This window comes from Orbicella faveolata, unplaced genomic scaffold (assembly GCF_042242905.1).
Source record: "Orbicella faveolata isolate gen_17 unplaced genomic scaffold, um_ofav_v1 contig_25, whole genome shotgun sequence".
In the NCBI taxonomy this organism is placed as follows: Eukaryota; Metazoa; Cnidaria; class Anthozoa; order Scleractinia; family Merulinidae; genus Orbicella; species Orbicella faveolata.
Genome location: NW_028301553.1, coordinates 9,880,734 through 9,900,000, shown reverse-complemented (window position 1 = coordinate 9,900,000; position 19,267 = coordinate 9,880,734). Strand labels below are relative to the sequence as shown.

The window sequence follows — 19,267 nt, the reverse complement described above, 5'->3', positions numbered from 1 at the left end:
TTAGTTCTTTCAGCTGGGCAAGGATCATTCACAGCATAATGAACTCTCAACTGCCAATCTAGTTCATATAGTCTAGCTATCTCAGCATCTCGAATTTTCACTTCATATTTAGTCACTGACACTCCAGGGCCTTTATCAGTGTGGAGCAAAATGCGCGGGCGGACACAGACTGGCAATCTTCTCTTTTTCATCTCAGTGAGCAGCCACTTGCAGTTTTCAATGGCATTTTTATACTTCTACCATAACGTTTCCTTGGTAGTTGTTAAAGCAGCCGAACTTTCTTTAAGCAGTTCAAACTCTGTCTTCACAGCATCGAGACAATCAGTAATTTCATTCCCAGACATCAACAGCACATCAACAAAAGGAGAAGGAAAAACGATCTTCCACAATGCCTTGTGTACCCTCCTAGAACGGCCGTCCCGGAAGAGTGTATTAAAGTTGAGGATGTTGCCACGTCGTTATTTAGAAGAGATGGGCCATACATCGCACAGCTCTTGGAAGGGAATTATTTCACCAATGCCATTTTAAAGTTTTACTAAAATATTTCACGTGACCCCCCCTTTTTCCCTTATTTTTTTGGGATGGCCCCCCCCTTGAAAGCCATTTTTTTCGCATGCCCCCCCCCCCAAATCCCATCAGCGCCCCCTACCTTATAAAAAATGAACGTTCCCTTAGTCTAGTAGTAACGCGTAATGCAATTTCTTTACATCTGATACTCATTTTGTTAGCGGTGGTTTTCGGTTTTTTTTTTCTTGTTTCTAAACAAACGCTTGATGACTGGTATCTTGGAAGACTTAATGTTAGGTTTGATTTCATTTAAATCGCCATATTTGATCACGTATCCTTCGACCTCGTCTCAGAAAGATTCTCTGTCAGAACCATAGTTTTACGTTTTACAACCTCGTCCTGTAATCTTATGTTTACAAATTTTTAATTGGTCAGTGATCGACCAAATGCCACTCCACTGTCCCACAGAACTGTAGCTGCAAACTAAATGAGAATAGGCCTTTTACACAAGGTTATCTCTCCCGTGTGATTTTTAGATATAGTACCCAGTCCTTCCGCGGGTAATGTTAGCACGCGCGTTGCAAGAATGTGTTTGTGGAGATTGCAAACGCGTTTGTAAAGCCGCCTGGGCTTTTTTTGCGAGAAAAATCCGCGTCATTTGATTGGCTATATCTAGACCGTCCTGGGATTTCCAAAACCGGGAGTGATCCAACAACAAAGACAACGTGAGAGAGAGGTTATGTTGTGAATAAGCCCTCTTTAGGGATTAATAACTCTCTTACCGTCTTCTCTTGTCGTAAATCAGTCAAGATCTGCTTATTAACTCGCCTCTAACATTAGTAAGAAGTGGCCCTACTCCCTAACCTGCAACGCATGATTACTGACTGGCCTTCTTCAGGCCATTATTTAACAATCACTCCACGAACGTGCGTTGATATGAGTTGGCTATAATCTCATATCCAACAAGCGCTTTCTTTCGTTTTATTCCCAAATAAATATTTCTTCAACTTGCATTTGCTAACTTAATTATTGCCTTTTCTGTCCGACTAGTTGGGTGATACTAAAACAATTAGACCCTTCGCCCTCAAGGGCCACCGGTCAAAAGCCCATTTGGCTTCGCCTCATTGGCTATTGACCCGTAGCCTGCAAGGGCTACGGGTCTAATTGTTAAATAAAAAATGCCCCCAAAATACAGAAAACTAAACTAAAATAAAAATAAAAACGCCCCCAAAAATTACGGGTGCAGTTTCCATATTTGTAGAGCATGGTATAATGGCTCATATACCATGATGGCTAAGCCAATGAATTGCATTATCTAATGATCCAGTTTTTAATAACACGAGATAGAATACTGTACTGATACATACAAATATGGCCGCGCGATTTTTTTTTTTAATTTTATCGCTGTATAACAACTAGAAATTTTACGGCAAAATCGATAAACGTAATTTTGAACAAATGTAATTGCCGCAGAAGCTAGCCGGTCTGTCTCTTGTATCAGCGAGGCCTTATAATATTTCTAGTAATGGATTGTGGTCGATTAAAAATGATTGTGGTCTATTAAAAATGGATTATTAATCTTTGTTTTTACTTTAATTTCCCCTCCCTGTATAGCCCGTGTCGAGATATTTAATTAACAGAAACTGGACTGATGTGTATTTTCATGCAACGTTTACACAGCTTGTGATGAGCAATTTTAGGCGGTCTTTTAAAAGAAAATACTAGTGTAGCAAAACCATTAACCCTTTTGACAAAAGGAGGATAAAACAAACATCTGGATGCAGCCTTGGGGAATTGCTTTTATGTAGTGAATATTATGTAGTGAATATTAGTGAAAAGATATCGGCTGACTGGCCATTTAGCTTTATGACGATAAAATTATCAAACTACCGAACTTTTCCACGTTAATTTTTTCTTAGGTCTTCTTTTTGCAATCACTGATCACGTGTTTATTCTTTAGTAATGAATTCAGACGACCAAATAATGTAAAAACCGGGAAAACAAGTAATTAGAACACATTTGCAAATTATGTTTTTAATCATTTTATTTACAAGGGAAACTCGGCAGTCTTTTATTTAGCATAAATTCCGGTCAGGGCTAAAATGAAATTAAACAAACCTCTTTAAAACTTTAGTAATATTTGAATTTAAAAATTGACGTAGATTTAGGAACGAAACGAATACACGACAGAGACGTAGAACTTTTGCCATCATAACATCGGGTGCTCTTCCACAATCTTTGGGAGACTATCGGAAATCTTCGAAAGTCTCTCTCGTATCTGCACTTTCGAAAGTATTCGATGGACTTCGGAAAGTTTCGATCTATCTTTCGATCCATCTGATCAAAGTATAATACATATATGTATGGGGTCTTTGTTTGTTGGGATATGTTTTTATTCGCTTTTGTGGCCTTTAGAGTGTACAGAATATAATTCTTGTTTATTATTGACTGAGGATCTGACCAATAGAAATGTTCCGGTTATACGAAATTCACGAGGGTATGAGCGCGAAAAAAAAAAAAAAAAATAGTGTGGACGGTCGTGGACCTTCCAAAGTAGGTCTCGGCACCTTTGTGTTTTTCTTTGAACTTTGCTGGGCTTCGTTACCAATCCCCTCCATTAACCATGTTGGAGAAGTCGTTGGAAAATGGTAAAGAACGAGAGTAAAAAGCCGGTGGGCGGTCAAGGAACCTTTTCTTACCTATCACAAATTTCCGTCATTCAGTTGACTGGCTCATCGACTGACAAATAGATATTCTTTTTCCTCAGATAATGAATAGCAGTTGACCTAACTTCGATTACCAGTCTTAGCTATGTAACAAACACCTCCAATTCTAAAACGGAACATTTTATAAAAGGCAACGAAAACACACGCGTGTTTTTCAAGGTGTTCTGCTTTTTTCGGAAGAAACGCAAAGCGACCAACTAAGCATATTGACTAAAATTATGGAAGAGTGGCTGGGCGACAACGATTATAGAAAACGTCAGAGGTGCAGTTTTTTAATTAACAAGCCACAAAGACAAAACTAACACTAAGAAAGTTCCAATTTAAAGCTGTCCTTTCATGCGTCGGTGTGACTGCTGCTAAAAGATGAAGAGGATACAGTATATTAAATCTGCCATCTGTCGTTCCTCTTTTTTTTGTTTATGTTTTTGTTTTTCAAATTTGCGCAGAACGAAAAACGTGGAACTTATGAAAGTGTAATACATTGCCTAAAAAGTGAATTTTGTAGTTTTACCTGAAAAATTATATTTGGACAAAAACTTCATCTGATAAGAGCTTATTGAATATAAATTGCAACTGTGAGTGTTCCACACCGAAGTTTGGAGATTAAATACTCAAGATTGTGAAATTTTTCAAACATAATGCTTGGTGTTCGATGCATGACACATCTCCTAAATTAAAACGTCCAGTGCCTGAAACTTGAGAAAACGAGTTTAAAACTTGCTAAGTAAATAAATTATCTTCGTTAAGGTGTTCATTGGCTCGCCAGCCAGCAATCATTGGTAGCCACGACAGGTGTAAGATAGCGTTCAATTGAGTTTGCTCGACAGTGCAAATCAATCATTTTTTTCTTTATTTCGCTGTTGTCGATGGTTTTGTCTTTCTCGAACGACTTGCATACAAACCAAGTTACACTGGCTGCGAAGAAAGCGAGAGAGAAGATCGTAGAAGGTAACCAGCGCTCTGCAGGTGTCGTTTTTAGCAGCGTAAAGCCGATAGGCAAAAGACCGATGACGATTCCGTTTTGAAGTCGCCAAACTTTTAAAAGTTACCAATTAATAGCTTTTCTTGAGCCACTGGTTATATAAACAATGATGAATGCAAGCCTTAGAGACAATGGGGCCATCTCGCTAACGTGTAGTTTTGTCAACGTTACGTTTTATGGCGATCGTCAGGAACTTGCGTTTAATATATCGGCCTGCGTACTCAATGGTCTTTTCGCGATAAGTTCCACTCTGTTCAACAGCGTGGTGTTGTTCGCTGTATGGAAGACTAGAGCCCTGCATACTCCATCGAACACTTTACTCAGCGGTCTGGCGGCATCCAATCTGGCAGTTGGTTGTGTACTGCAGCCGTTATATATCGCCATGAAATTACTGGAGATTCATCAGGTTCTAGCACCGTATTGCCATCTCAGGATAGCATTGGAAACCTTGACTATGGTGGTATCCGGGACTTCGTTTCTAACTCTAACCTTCATCGCAGTGGAGCGCTATTTAGCTTTGTATTTGCACCTTAGATACAAAGCCATCATCACGTGTCAGAGGATGGCAATCTGCCTGGCTATCTCGTGGCTACTTCCAGTTATAGGGGCACTCTCCAGATTTCGGTTGAGCCCTCGAGCCGTCGCCTCCATCGCGGGTTCAATCATCATTGCCTGTTTGCTGTTGAACATCTGGGCGTACTTCCAGATATTTCGTTTTGTCAAACGTCACACCACGCAGATCGAAAATATAACATCCCGCTTGCAAGTATCTGGCTCCACAGTGGAAATTTCAAAGTATAACAAAACCGTCGTTACCATGGCAACTCTCCTCCTGACTTTGATCGTCAGCTATGCGTCATTCGTCGGCGTTACCAACGCAATAGCGTTTGGCGGGAAACGCAAACGATCTCTTTCTACAGCTTACACTGTTCTTGCTATTTGGATTTATGCCACCTCTTCCTTGAACCCAGTTTTTTATTGCTGGCGATTGCGGGATTTTCGTCAGGCAGTAATTAAAATAATTTTTAATGAAAGACAGTGACTTTCTATAAGAACTTTGGCGATTTTCGAGAAGTCGTTTATATATAACGGTATCTGAATTGAAGAATAATCCAGCTTATTTATCAGTTATGTTTGTGCCTTTGAAACTCTGCAATACCCAGAACAGTAGGATTTTTTATCTTAACATAACATGTTAAAAACAATTGCATTTGTTATGTAACTGAGAAAATTACTTCACTGTGATTGGCTGAGAGCAGACAAATTTATTGTTAATTTTTAATTTGCACTGCAGTGCACATAAACGCGCGTGATTCGTGATTTTTCCAGTCAAATGATAAATGAATGTAATCGTATGAAGGCTCGAGCAATTTAAGTATTTACACTACTCGTGATATTTGAAAATTCTTTCAATTTGCACTCGCCTAAAAGCTCGTGCAATTTTGAGAGAATTTTCAAATATCAACCATAGAGTGAGTCCTTAATTGCCCTTACATTCATACGATTGCCTATATTTATAGAAGGAGTTGTGGGCTCTGTGCTGGTTCAGACGAATTGAGCATAACAGCTAGTAAACTCAACTGCTGAATAGACAGTTCAAAGCAAATGGCCAAAAGTATTTTAAACTGCCTCAGTGGCGAATTCCAGCCTAATCTCTGTCCCTCATTTTTGTGAGAAAAACCTTTGAGAGGAGCTTGTTGTTAGCTTCGATGTATTATTAGACTCTCAGAACGAAAATTGAAAGAAACATATAGTACTTAGTATCAATGGGTTATTGACCAAGCGTGAGGTCAATTAAGATGGCTGGATATTGGCCAAGTTCTTTTTTTTGCGTGTGATGAATGGACCGAGACGGAGTCGAGGTCCATAAACACTAAAAAAAGAACGAGGTCAATATCCAGCCATCTTGACCGAACAAGTTTGGTCAATAAAGGATTTATTATATGGAAAAAACAACACTATTTTCCTACAGGATAAAAAGGGGAATCTCGAATAGGCAAGATAGCGCCATCTTGCCTGCTAGGATAGCCAATCACAGTGCAGTATTCGGTTCATATTTTGCCCGCTCACGGAGCTAACTAGCTCTAGAATAAGAAGGATTACTGTTACGAACTTCGTACTTGAAGAGATTGAAGAGGTCAGCGAGCAATTTTCTGAAAGACAAGGCATTGACACTGCATTATTTTGCCTTGGCGATATTATTTTCTTGGGTTCTGTCTGGATGTCAGCTTTCTTCAAAGACATTCATTAGATAAGCTATAAGTGTTTTGTCCAATTATATCACGTTCACCAGTTCACGTTTTGAAGAACAGATTTCAAACTCTCTCTTTCACGCAATTTACTGCTTACTGTTGTGCACATTCATCAGCTCTAGTGCGCTCTTATGGAATATGAACGTGCTCAAAGGGGTGTCTATCTATTGTCTATCTATTAATTGTAGTTATTTTATGTATCTTATTAGTACACGACCCCACAAGCTTGTTAGTTTTGACGTCTTTTATCGTGTATAAATAAAGGTTGTATGTGTCGTTAATTTTCCTCTTTTGCCAAAGAGATTTTACCAACTAGCGCGAAACTGAAATGTCCGTTTGTCTTACTGCTTATTGATGCTAGTCGATGAGAAATGAAGACAACCCTTTGTGGCTAGTCCCTTACCCTTCGTCAGTTGCTCTGATCATTTTATGTAAACAAGTACTTTAAAATTGAAGATAACCTCAAAATTATAGTTTTCTAAAATAGAAAAACACTTAAAAAGTAGCATTAAACCGAAAATATTTAAGGGTGGTTTAAATTGGGGAAGATTTAACCGTAAGGATAGAGGGTCTTCAAGTTACTTACATTTTTGTACTAATCGACTGGAAAGAGAAAGCGGCATTTAATATTACGAACGAGAGGAAACAAAATGGTCATTTCAGTTTTTTACGAAGATGACATGACGTACCGTTGCCTCTGGACAAAATTAAGATCGCCTTTTCTTGGTTTGACGTATTCTCTCCAACATTTTAAAAGACATTTTCCGAAGAATTCTATTGGCTTAGCTTAAAACAACGGAAGACTTTTATGATGGAAATCAGGAGATGACCGACGTCCACCGAAAAAGACAGCCGTCGTTTCATCTTTTGTTCTATTTTTGTTTTGTTTTGTGTGTGTGTGTGTGGTTTTTTTTTTCAAATTAATCTCAATTTTCTCTGCATCTATTACAAACAGCCTCTTCCTGTGTCCTATCCAAAAAATAGTCTTTGCTTTATTGGAAAATTAAAACCCAGAAATGCCAGAGTTTTCGTTATCCATGTGTAACAAAACGATTATTGGATTCTGTTCTCACGCGACAAGGGAATGATCAAAGCCTTTGATTATGTTTTCCTCCTCGTCCGTTGGCTCCGGCTGATAACACATCGTCCACCTTGCTTGTAAATGCTCAATCTTACCCAATAATTGTAGAAAAAATAATGATAATAAAAACTAATTGTCAATTGTCGCTAATGTGTCTTGGCAGATATTTTCGAAGCCACTCTGGATTTGTCAGTAATTCGCCTCCCACCGCGAGTCTTCCGAAGAAACGTTTTCTCGAGAAATGCTATCACAGCTAGTGGTCGACAAAAAGCTAGCGCTTAGCGATCGTTGGTTTTTGATCCAAGCAATTGAAATACAGAAAGAACAAAGCTGTTTAAGCTATAAAACACGCTAATCTGTGAGTTTGTTTAACTCAGCTTCAATAATATCTTGTTCTGCTGTGGTTGATTTCTCTCAAGCCGATAATACATCAGCGCGCGATAACGCGGCACAGCTGTACCAGTTGATTAAGATTGGGAAGATTCGAGAAGGATGGCTGCTTCCTCAATCGTGGACCGTTCTGCATAATCCTAGCAACGACCGCCTTGTCCCTTTCCGTACTGCTACGAAAACAAACAGAATCACGTATAAATAAAAACTCACAACAATTTCATTTTTGTATGGAAAACGAGCCCTTTCAGTGGTAGCAGTAGGTACTGGCCTGCTATTCTAGACAATGAATGCAGTACGTGAGACCTTAAAATATATCGTCGGCAATACAAGCAGGAGAAACGCGCAAATTGCTACAGAAGTCCGTTTCAAGAGCATTTTTTCCAAGCAATAAAAACGAAGTAACAGTAGAGACGGGTTTCGAGACATTTTTCGAGACAGCATTTTTTTAAATGCAGTCGCCATCTTGCAACAAGTTTAAAGCCAAAGATATTCAACCACCTTAAGTCTTATACCGACGGCTCAATTAAGACTTCATAAAAATTTTCCGATGCAAAAATGGTAAACATAAAAAAACAACAACAAAACAATGCTGAATGGAACAAAAAATTAACTATGACAATGAACTAAAGAATTACCATACGTCAGCTATAATATCATATTATAAGTGGTGTGAAAAGATCGAAACTAAACTGATTAATTGATGATGAAGACATTAGTGGGAAACAACCTCCACATTAACAGCCGCCAAATCCAGTTTAGCCCATTATACTGCACTCATCAAAATAGCACCGCGCTCACTGACTGAAATTGTTACGATGGTCGATAACTAATTTGAATTATTATATCTCTCAGTTAGTACGCGCGCTGTGATTGGTCAATTTAGCGAGCTGTATTCTACTGTACGGACCGCTAAAATGCCAAAGAAAGAAAGACAGACAGACAGACAGACAGACAGACAGACAGACAGAAAGAAAGAAAGAAAGAAAGAAAGAAAGAAAGAAAGCTGTTTTTGCTGCCAAAATGTTTCGTGATTTATCGCCAAGTGTTCTTGAATTTTTTAGCAATTAAAAGTTTAAAACTTTCTTTTACTTCTGAAATTATGTATTAAAACCTGCAAACGACTTACGAGGCACTAAGCAACGATTTCAAATTGACTCGTTTTGCTTTCGAGGCGCGTTAGAAATTTGAAGCCGTTCTGCGCGAGTAGAAATCGTTCCCGAACCCGTCATACGCAGTAGAGTTATAATAAATATTTTACTAACCTCGTTTTCTCGGTCCGTACTGTAAGTTACGGATCCTCGTTTTCCCCCTTCGATTTATGGCCCGCGCGCTTCGCGTTTGGGCCAGTCAGTAAGAGTGGTCGAGTAAAGATCATTTGAGCTAGGCTAGGCTAGAGGGAGAGAGAGAGAGAGGGGGGGGGGGGGGGGTGGGACGGGTAACGTTTTTACTGGCCTCTCAATCCAAAGATCCGATGTCACCAATTGAAGTTGTTTGTACTATTATGTTTTTTCACTTTGCCTCTGCTTCGTGACAATGTCAGCAGATCGCTTTACAACCGCTAATTTACTGCTAATTTTGTTCCTTTGTAAACCGATTTGTTCCATGTATATCTTTTTCGGGAAATGATTTTAAAAAATCATTTTCCGAATCTAATGACCACGTGATTGTTGATTTTTCTTGCCTAGCTGTCTGACCTGTGTGTATAAACCTGACGCACCAGTTTACAAAGCGGAAATTCTGTAACCGCTCATGGCATGGGTCGGCGAAGTAAGAGAGATCATTACCGAAAAATAACACCAGTCATTTTTCTTTGGCCCAAACCTTTTTCGGCCATATTAGCAAAGGTCGGTTTACTAAACTCAGCTTTAGAATTGCTAAGGGCAGGTGATATCTTAAAAGCGTCTTTTCGAAGTGCTTGGACATCAATGGCCGTTGAGAACATAACAAACGCTTCGATTTTCTCACTCGAATGTTTCCTCTTGGATGTAAATTTAGATTTTACAGAATATCTCTTCATCGCACACATTTTGACGCTAGTTGTCAATTTTGTTTCTTGCTTCACAGCCGCTGGTGGAAACGGCGTTGTAATTCTTGCCGTGTGGAGGACGCCGGCACTTCACACGCCGTCGAACGTGTTTTTATGTTGCTTGGCGCTAAGCGATCTTACCGTCGGATTGATTGCACAGCCATCTTTTGTGATCCACAAAATCGGCGAGCTTCTCGAAAGCCACAGCATGTATTGCACCACAAGAATATTGACAGAGTCAGTTGGGTATATAACAGCCGGTACCTCTGTTCTCACCATGACCGGTATTGCGATCGAACGGTATCTTGCGTTGTATCTTCATTTGCGCTTTAAAGAAATTGTTACCACGAAGCGCATCTTAGTGGCTGCCCTCTGTCTCTGGGTGTTTTTCATCTTGTTGGCCGCTTCCAGATTTTGGATTGCGAATGATAGTATCTTCAACAACATAATTATTTCGTTAATCTTTGTCAGCCTGACATTCACCTTCTTGGCCTATTTGAGGGTTTTAAAGTACGTTCGTCGCCACGAGAACCACATACGGGATCAAAAAACAATTCAAACGGCTCAGCGATGCCCGGTTGAATACCGTTTAACAAAGATGACGCGCTACAAGAAATCCACATTGACAATGGTGTACATCTTAGGCATTTTCGTGCTCTGTTACATCCCGTTTTTGTGCGTCAAAGTCGTTTACAAGATCGACGGGTATACCACAAGCGTCAAGACGGCTTCTTTGTACGCTTCCACAATTGTGTTTCTCAACAGCTCCTTCAACCCTTTGGTTTATTGCTGGCGTATACCGGATATACGGAAAGCGGTGAAAGATTTCTTTTCGCCTTGCTTTGGCGTCGAGAGAAGTAGTCCAGCTAGTATTGCTTCAGCGAACACAGGGCGTCATCGAAGAAGCGGGATGAGCGGAAGTTTTACTGCAACACGGCGCCCTTCGCTTAGGGTTGAACAAGCCTGAGACAGACAAATCATGCAAAAAATACATGTGCCACGGAACGGGAGAAATTTATATCGAGGAACCGAGTGTATCTAATTGAAAATAAGAAAAAAGACAGCAGGATGTCGATCTTAAAATATGTCAGTTTTTTTTACAGTAAAATCCGGCTAGCATGCCCTTTCTCATATTTTGGCGATGCTAAATTGTGATGTAAAGTGTTTATCACTGATTGACGAAGATTTATTTCACGATCCTCTTCACATTTCTGTTTTATGAACGCATATATATTATCAAGAACTTTACTTGCGAAAAATTAGTGCGTTATTTACTAGCTGATAAATCTGATTATAAATTTCCAATAAATAATAAGGGACTTCGTTTGCAGGTTAAAGGCAAAATGTAGGAACATATCGTATAGTTTCTTAATATATACAATTTCAATGCCTAGAGACAATCGCAGCTAAAAGCTCTTGATTGACACTCAGTAATTGAGCGTGATTATTAATTCCTTTTGTTCGCATAAAAAGAAACAGAAATTAACACCATATACACCAGTGTGGTTTTTCCGTCTCTCGATGTCCAGGTTTGCGGTGGTCGTGCCCACAGATTTATTAAAGAAAGCACCAATGATAGCTTTGGTCAAATACAAAACCAAATTATTTAAGACAATGTTTAAACCTATAAATATTTTTTTAATGGGTTTTGGCATAAGGTAATGCACACAATGGTCTCGTATAAAGCTATGAATAATATAATTCTAATTTCAAAAAAACTTTTTTAAATGCGTGCGCCCGAAAAACGAGTGTTGATCGAGGAGCTTCAGACTTTGATAAAATACACTTTCAGTTAATTAGGCTTTTAACACTTGCTGGCAGTTATCCGGAAGAATTATGAGCTCAGCTGCCTTCATGTTGTGAAAATTATGTAAATATAGAAAGACTTAGGTTGACAAAGTCTTGCCAAACCTAGCTACCACGGTATAAAACGGACTTCTAAACGGAACTAGCTCATACTGTCTCTGGTCAACAAAGTAAGGATATAATGACCGCAGAACCCGGCCGTTAAATTCCGTATCGCACATGCACCTGATTATTGGAAGATATTTATTTTGTAAGTCAATATTGCTTTTCTCCTTAGTGAGTTCGCTTGTATGGCAAAAAGCTTGTTGAATAGTCTTCAATATTCACTCGCAAGGCTGAACGAAAAGAGAGGAAAATCCGGATTTTCGACGTTATACGAAATAAGATTGGTGTGTTTTCGCGTGCGCCCAAATTTTGATAAACAAACAAAAATAATGTTTATAATAAATTAACTGTCAGGCTTAATGATTATGCAATATTCTGGGCGCTAATATGAGCGATCAGTATTTTTCTGTATCGGTTTAATCAAGAGAGATAAACATATTTTTTGTTTACTTTAACGCCCATTAACACTGGCAATTTTTGACCCAACTTTTGTCGCAGTTTCTATTGCAATTCTAAAAGCGACAAGAGTTCATGCGTTTCAGGGGCGTTTTGTTGGTTTGTCTTCCACTTAATTCTTGAAATTTGGAGGCTGACAGAGTTAAACCAGCGTGCACCTGCCTCCCCATTAGGCCTATAATCACCTTTAATAATGCATTTCGAGGCGGTTAAGTGCACTTAGTGTTTCTACGTCAATTCTGTGCAATTTCTCGACTTTTCGCTGTTATGCTGTAACTACTTAGCGACTACACGTCTTCTTAGCAAGTTTACATTTAAAATAGAGCTCTCTGCAGTTTACAATACCTGTTAATACAACACCCGCCGCAATAGTGAAGCACGCGAGTGACGTCATACCTCAGACAAACTCAGACAAACAAAATGGAATGGTGGAAGATTTGAAGCTTTTTTCAAGGGCGTAAGCAAGTGTTCCTGAAACAATTTTTAAAGCGAAAACTTGGCGTTCATTTACCTCCTATTTCTCTCAGAGCATGCTTATGTTGTCTGACTCTCGCGGGGTTTCAATAACTTGCATTCTATTTTTAGACTTCGTGCGCTTCGTTATTCACAATGTTCACAGTGGGTATGGAGTAAACTAAAACATACGTTAGTTCTAGAACGTACAGAAACCCCGCCTCGCAAAATAGAGCTTTCTGCAGTTAACAATACCTGTTAATTCAACACCCGTCGCAATTCACATTAGTGCAGAGTAAATGAGCGCAACAGTTCTAGAACGATGTACTGAAACCCCGCGTTGTTAAGTCTTCCTCGTGAAAAAAAAAGTTATTCACCGCTTATATAATATTTTTTGTTACCAATTTGGCACCCGGCAAAAATTAACGCAAAATTAGACGCGACTCACGTGATTATGATTAAAGTAAACCAAACCAGATGCTTTGCACACCATATAAGTTTGATTGCTACATGACAGAGAGAATACATTTGGAGGTTCATGGAAAGGCATACATGCAGGCAAGTTTTCCTTCTTGAAGGCTTTTTCCTTACTTTGTTTTTCTCGTATGTTTTTCCTACTTTTTTTTTAACGACAGCAATTTTATTAATACATACAAAAAGTCAAACTTTACCAGATAAAAGGACCTTAAAAATACAAATTATTAAATAGAGAAACAAATTTAACCCAGTTCGCAGCTAGCATTGGGTAGTCAAGGCTCAACAGTTTTTGAACAAGGAGCTTTATCTACGAAGCCCTGGCTAATTTTCCATTTTATACACAGAAGCAAAACACATAACCTTTCATGTGAAAAATCGCCAACGAAAGCTTGATCCTGCATACATAATCAGCTGATAATCTGTGAATATCTCGTGATATTGACGCCAATTGTTGTTTTCTCAGTTTTTACAATGCGCGTGTTGCATTCTTTAATTTTTTGAACAGACGACCCTCATGTTACGACGCCAACAGAAATATTATACTTTAAAATATGACAACTTGCCATATCTCAGTCAAAACAGAAAAACATTGAAGGATAATATATAATAAACAAAATAGCCTCCTTTTTTTCTTCAAAAATGTGCATGGGGACGATAAATTTGCCCGCGGCCGGACATTACAGTACAAGATTACTTATATTTAACTAAAACTCCCTGACCCAAGCAAAGTGCTAACGCCATTTCACGCTCTAAACACACTTGTGCTTAAAGTTTCTGGTTACCGGTACATTGTAGAGTCGTTGCGAATGTTTAGATCATTCATAGTTGCACCAGTATCTGGCCGTTATGATTCGACAGATGTCTTGAGCACAGTGGCATGCGTATTCTAAAACGTTCGGTTTAATTGTTGCAGGCGGGTGACATCGCTTCCCACCTAACAAAGACCGAAGCAGTATAGGTAGAATCAATGATGGCCGACGAAGGGGGATGTCTTTTTTTGGATGTCAATTATAATTCGACGGAATATCTCTTCATTGGCCACATTGTGACCTTAGTCCTCAACTCTGTTTCGTCTCTCACCGCCGTAGCCGGCAACGGCGTGGTAATTCTCGTTGTGTGGAAGACGCCAGCACTTCACACGCCATCAAACGTGTTTTTGTGTTGTTTAGCGATCAGTGATCTTACTGTCGGATTAATTGCACAACCATGTTTCGTGATCCACAAAATCGGCGAACTTCTCGAAAGCTACAGCATGTATTGCACCACAAGAATATTGGCAGAGTCAGTTGGGTATATAACAGCCGGTACCTCTGTTCTAACCATGACCGGCATTGCGATCGAGCGATATCTTGCCTTATATCTACATCTGCGCTACAAACAAATTATAACCACGAAGCGCATCTTAGTCGCTGCTTTCTGTCTGTGGGTGTTTTTCATCTTGCAGGCCGCTTCTAGATTTTGGATCGCAAACGACAACATCTTCAACAACATCGCAATTCCTGTCATAGGTTGCAGTTTGGTCTTCACTTTCCTGGCCTATATGAAGGTCTTGAAATATGTTCGCCGTCATGAGAACCAAATTCATGATCAAAATGTGTCTAACCCCAATCAATACCCGGCGAGTAATCGTTTGCTGGGGATGAGGCGCTACAAAAAGTCGACTCTGACAATGGCGTACATTGTAGGCATCTTCGTCCTCTGTTACATCCCAATTCTGTGCGTCAAAATTGCTCACAAGATCGAGGGTTATACCGCAAGTGTCAAAACTGCATATGTGTACGCATCCACAATCGTCTTCCTAAACAGCTCATTCAACCCCGTAGTTTACTGCTGGAGAATAACTGATATACGGAGAGCTGTAATAGGTATATTTTCGCGCTGTCTTCGGGGAAAAGAATTGCCTGGTATTGAAACAGTCGAAGCAAGCGTAAGACTTAGCGGGATTTTCCGTGGAAACAGAGCCTTTAGCGTCAGTAATTTCAACACACCCCGCGCTTCACTTAGCGTCATACAACCCGGCTGAAATTGACAAAATTTACACATTGACTAAGACATTTTGCAGAATAAGCAAAAGAATAAGAATACGATAGAGTGAAATCTTACAAAATTTCAATGGGACTACATTTTCTTCTGAATTTTTTTTTCGTTTTGTATTGTTGTTTAGTTTGTTTCAATACATCACGCAGTCTTGTAGAGACGCCATGAACGCGTGTGATAGGAAAAAATCTAACCGGCTAAATATATAAAATAAGATAATTTCAAATACTTTGAAAGCTAATCAATCGTAACTGGAATATTAATGACCAAGGCAAACATTTATTCAACTTTCAGTTTACACATGTATGCACGAAACTCTCAAAAAGACCTGTTTAACGAAAGCATGATATTCAATTTTCAAGCCAAGAATGTCGTCTGCAAACTAATTATCAAAAATTGCTTCGCATGGCAGAAGATCCCAAGAAAAGGCAATGGAAAGTATGAAACAAAATTTACACGAAACAACTTTTAACATATGCCACCGGGTATTGTGTGGTCAGGTTACTCCAACATGACAATTTTGCCTCGAGAAATGTCATCCGTGTTTGAAGGTCTGATCGTTTGATAACTTGAACGATCAGAAAATTCTCCCTTGTAATACTTCTTTGAAAAGTCCTGTGTGCTCGTGTAGAAAATAAGTTCTCTCGGAAGCCATCCTCTATTACATCTAGTTTTAATTTCCTCAGTGGCATGTCTTTTAGAGCCACAATCCCGTTCTTTTTTTTTCTACCGGCAGGAACAGTTTCCCATCCCAGCAGCACTAATTAAAAATATTTTGTTGTTTTGAAAAGTTTTTAGCCGTGCGATACGAGCAATTTTTTCCAGTTGACAAGCTATCGTTGAAAAAAGAGAGTCTTGTCATAGATAAGACTCGCCAAAGAAAAAGATCGATTGTCATAACTTGTCATGCGCACAAGCAAGTCATCCATAAAACCTGTCGTACGTGATATGACATGGGAAAAAGAATATTGTCTTGACGTAACAACTTGTTTGCTATTTTCTAAAGACCCACACACCCGCAGTCTCAACACTGTTTTTCACTAAGGAATAAGCATAAGCGTAATGGATACTTTCGTGCCCATTACAGCGATTCTACCCTACTTAACGTATTGCCAATTAGTTTGGCACTTTTGTAAAGCCAGCGATTCGCGCAAGATAGAAAGACTCCGAGAGAGAGAGGCTTAAGGGCTGTATACAAAGATCACAACGCCACCTACTCAGAATTACTCAAGAGGGCTCAACTACCAACACTAGAGAACAGACGCCTGCAAAATGTATGCACCCTTATGTATAAAGTCAACGCAAATTATGTCCAGCCTACATTAGCAACATTTTTAATACTCATAGCACTTCTTATTCCTTAAGACAAACTGATTTCAGCATTCTTGGATATAATACAGTAACATATGGTCAACATTCCATGCGCTACCTTGGACCAAAATTATGAGCAAAACTGCCTAAAAATATTAGATCTGCAAAAACTTTGAACAACTTTAAAAGCACTATTGCTGGACGACGGATGTATGCGTTGTTCTTGCTGTTCATCTATGTAGTTAGTTGTTAAATATAACTATTAGGTGATAATATTATGATAGTATTTATCAACAAATAAGTTTTTTTTTAAATTCAATTTCAATATGTTAATATTTTCCTAATTTTACTAAATCTTAGGTGAATACATTTTACTTTATAATTTTAGTCTCCCCAATTAGTAGAGCACTTGTGCTTAGCTATTAAGACTGAGACTTAAATAAAGTTATCATTCATTCATTCATTCGTCCCGTTCGCGTTTTCTCTTTTGGGAATTATTCTCTTTTCTTTCGTTTATTTATTTATGCTTTTTACTATTTTACATCAAATGCCAATAAAGCTTATTAAAGCTAGGTAAGTCACATACGGAGACGCACTTGAGCGCTGCTAAATTTTCCTAACAAAAGACGCCAATTATAAACATCTTACTGTGTCCGCGTATGGCCGGCTTATGCTTATGCACTGATGTAAATCAGCCTGTACCATCACGAACCATCCGCACAATCACCTAAAAATGTTTTTCATCACCCGCAAAACACGCCCAAAGCGAGGCTTTTTAATACGAGCTCGTACGAAATAAACCTCGCTCTAGTGAATCATGCACCTGCGTTTAATTCGGACAGGTCTTCACAAGGTATTGTAGCAGATATACAGGCGATTTACACCACAAAAAATATTTGGAACGGCTCGGATAAAACTGGTACAGGTGTAAATTTTCATCCATGCTCGGACTATCTTTGTATGGTTCGAGCACGAGTGAAAGTGAACACGGATGTCAAATCTATCCGAACAGTTCCAAAAATAGCGTGTAGTGTAAATGGGTCCTTAGACATATACGACAACGGCCCATACAAATGAACATCTTTTACTTAAGGCTGGTGTTCAGTGATGTAAATGCTACGATCCGGTTACGATCGCTATGACAGCTGCTATGGTGGCGATTACAGCAGAAAACGTTGAGAAACTATTGATATGTAAGTAATTTTTATTATTATTGTTTTATTATGACTACCAGTTTCCAGGTGATCGCTACAGAGATGACCTGGGGCCCGTTTCTCGAAGGTCCCGAAAAGTTTTCGCACCCGGAAAGCCATATAGCAAAAACTCGAACCATATGATTACTGAGCTGTTTTATTCACATATTTTTAATATGAACAGAGATTCCCTTTATACAAGAAGTTTCAGGCGTATACACTTCTCCGTTTTTAGATACAGATGAACTAAAAATGTCTTTACGGGCCCGAAAAGTTTCCGGGGCTTTCGAAAAATTAAACGGGCCCCTGGATCGAATAACGACGCAGTGCATTCTGGTATATGGTATGCATCCCGCTTCGACCACTACCTGGATTTGTTTAACGGTAGTCTCTTGTTCAAATCCACGGCCACGCTTGTAAATAACCAACTGGTTTGCCCCCGGCCAGTTGGGATTCTTAACAATGTTATGTTGAATTTAAATTATTTGTTTCAGTTTATATTTGCTCGGCCCCACTAGCCTTTGTGCTATAAACACTGCCGAGGGTAAATAAAGGTTTTATATTTTTGTATATATTTATGACAACGACTGCTATAATCTCTGGAGAGTACTTTGAGAATTGAATATGTCGCCATGATCGTTACGATGGGTGAAAGGACTGATGTCTATCTATAAGCGTTTATTGTCGTAACGACCGCTGCAATCGGTGAAGGGTTGTTTCCACACGATAGCAACGATCGCTAAACATTTCTCAGCGGTTTTAGGTTTTTGACTTCAGACTTTTCCAAATTAATTTGCTGAATCCGGTTTTAAAGCCGAAGGCTCGTTCTTCGCTGATCTTTTGCGTGCAGTCTTCGTTCCTCAGCCGCTGTCCTTTCGGGCCTGGGTCAATGTGCGCTGCGAAGAGAGAGACTTTTCTCGCGTCGTTTCGGTATGACAGCTCGGTTTTGACCGCGCCTTTCTCGCCGCAAACATAGTCACCGAATGCAAGTCTAGGACATCCGAAATAATTATAAAAAGGCAAAAAAGAGCCAACTGGGTAGGTTGGTGACCACTGACAGTTCATTAAATTACTGTTTGAATAACCAAGCTGTCGAAACAACGTACACGTTTAGTTTCCAGTTTCCTTTGTTTTACTTTGTTGATGTTGTTGTCTTCTCCATCCTCTGTCTCGATATATTGCACTCGAGTCCTCGATATTAAAGTCGGAATGTTTTCCATTTCCGTTTCCAGGATCCCGCTGTTAATTGAAATACACATTGTAAACGTTATTTCCGATTCCCATATTAGTTCTTTAATGAGTGTCTATTAAAGGGGGTCATAGATTCCGCAAACCGCCACAGTTTCTTCATTCGAAACCGCAGACCGCTTTCGTTTTTTCCTAAAAACCAAAACCACCCTACTAGTAGGACGATGGTCGTCATAACCGATCATTTAACAGTACCTAACATATTCTTTACGTT

General features: G+C 39.2%; 3 protein-coding genes across 3 annotated transcripts; all 3 read left to right on the top strand.

Annotated features, from left to right (window-relative positions):
• The first annotated feature begins 4,096 nt into the window (after window positions 1–4,096).
• Window positions 4,097–6,748, top strand: LOC110057299 (adenosine receptor A1-like). Its single transcript, XM_020763890.2, has one exon. The coding sequence runs from the start codon at window positions 4,322–4,324 to the stop codon at window positions 5,255–5,257; it is 936 nt and encodes a 311-aa protein (XP_020619549.1). The 5' UTR covers window positions 4,097–4,321; the 3' UTR covers window positions 5,258–6,748.
• A 2,758-nt stretch (window positions 6,749–9,506) lies between these two features.
• Window positions 9,507–11,569, top strand: LOC110057241 (melanocyte-stimulating hormone receptor-like). The gene has a single exon (XM_020763827.2). It carries the CDS (start codon window positions 9,696–9,698, stop codon window positions 10,932–10,934), a length of 1,239 nt encoding a protein of 412 aa, XP_020619486.1. The 5' UTR covers window positions 9,507–9,695; the 3' UTR covers window positions 10,935–11,569.
• A 2,378-nt stretch (window positions 11,570–13,947) lies between these two features.
• Window positions 13,948–17,071, top strand: LOC110057231 (adenosine receptor A1-like). The gene has a single exon (XM_020763817.2). The coding sequence runs from the start codon at window positions 14,232–14,234 to the stop codon at window positions 15,285–15,287; it is 1,056 nt and encodes a 351-aa protein (XP_020619476.1). The 5' UTR covers window positions 13,948–14,231; the 3' UTR covers window positions 15,288–17,071.
• The last annotated feature ends 2,196 nt before the right edge of the window (window positions 17,072–19,267 follow it).

Bases quoted from the DNA above. Each gene is read 5' to 3' on its own strand.
- LOC110057299 (XM_020763890.2), top strand. From the start codon at position 4,322: ATGATGAATGCAAGCCTTAGAGACAATGGGGCCATCTCGCTAACGTGT.
- LOC110057231 (XM_020763817.2), top strand. From the start codon at position 14,232: ATGATGGCCGACGAAGGGGGATGTCTTTTTTTGGATGTCAATTATAAT.
- LOC110057241 (XM_020763827.2), top strand. From the start codon at position 9,696: ATGGGTCGGCGAAGTAAGAGAGATCATTACCGAAAAATAACACCAGTC.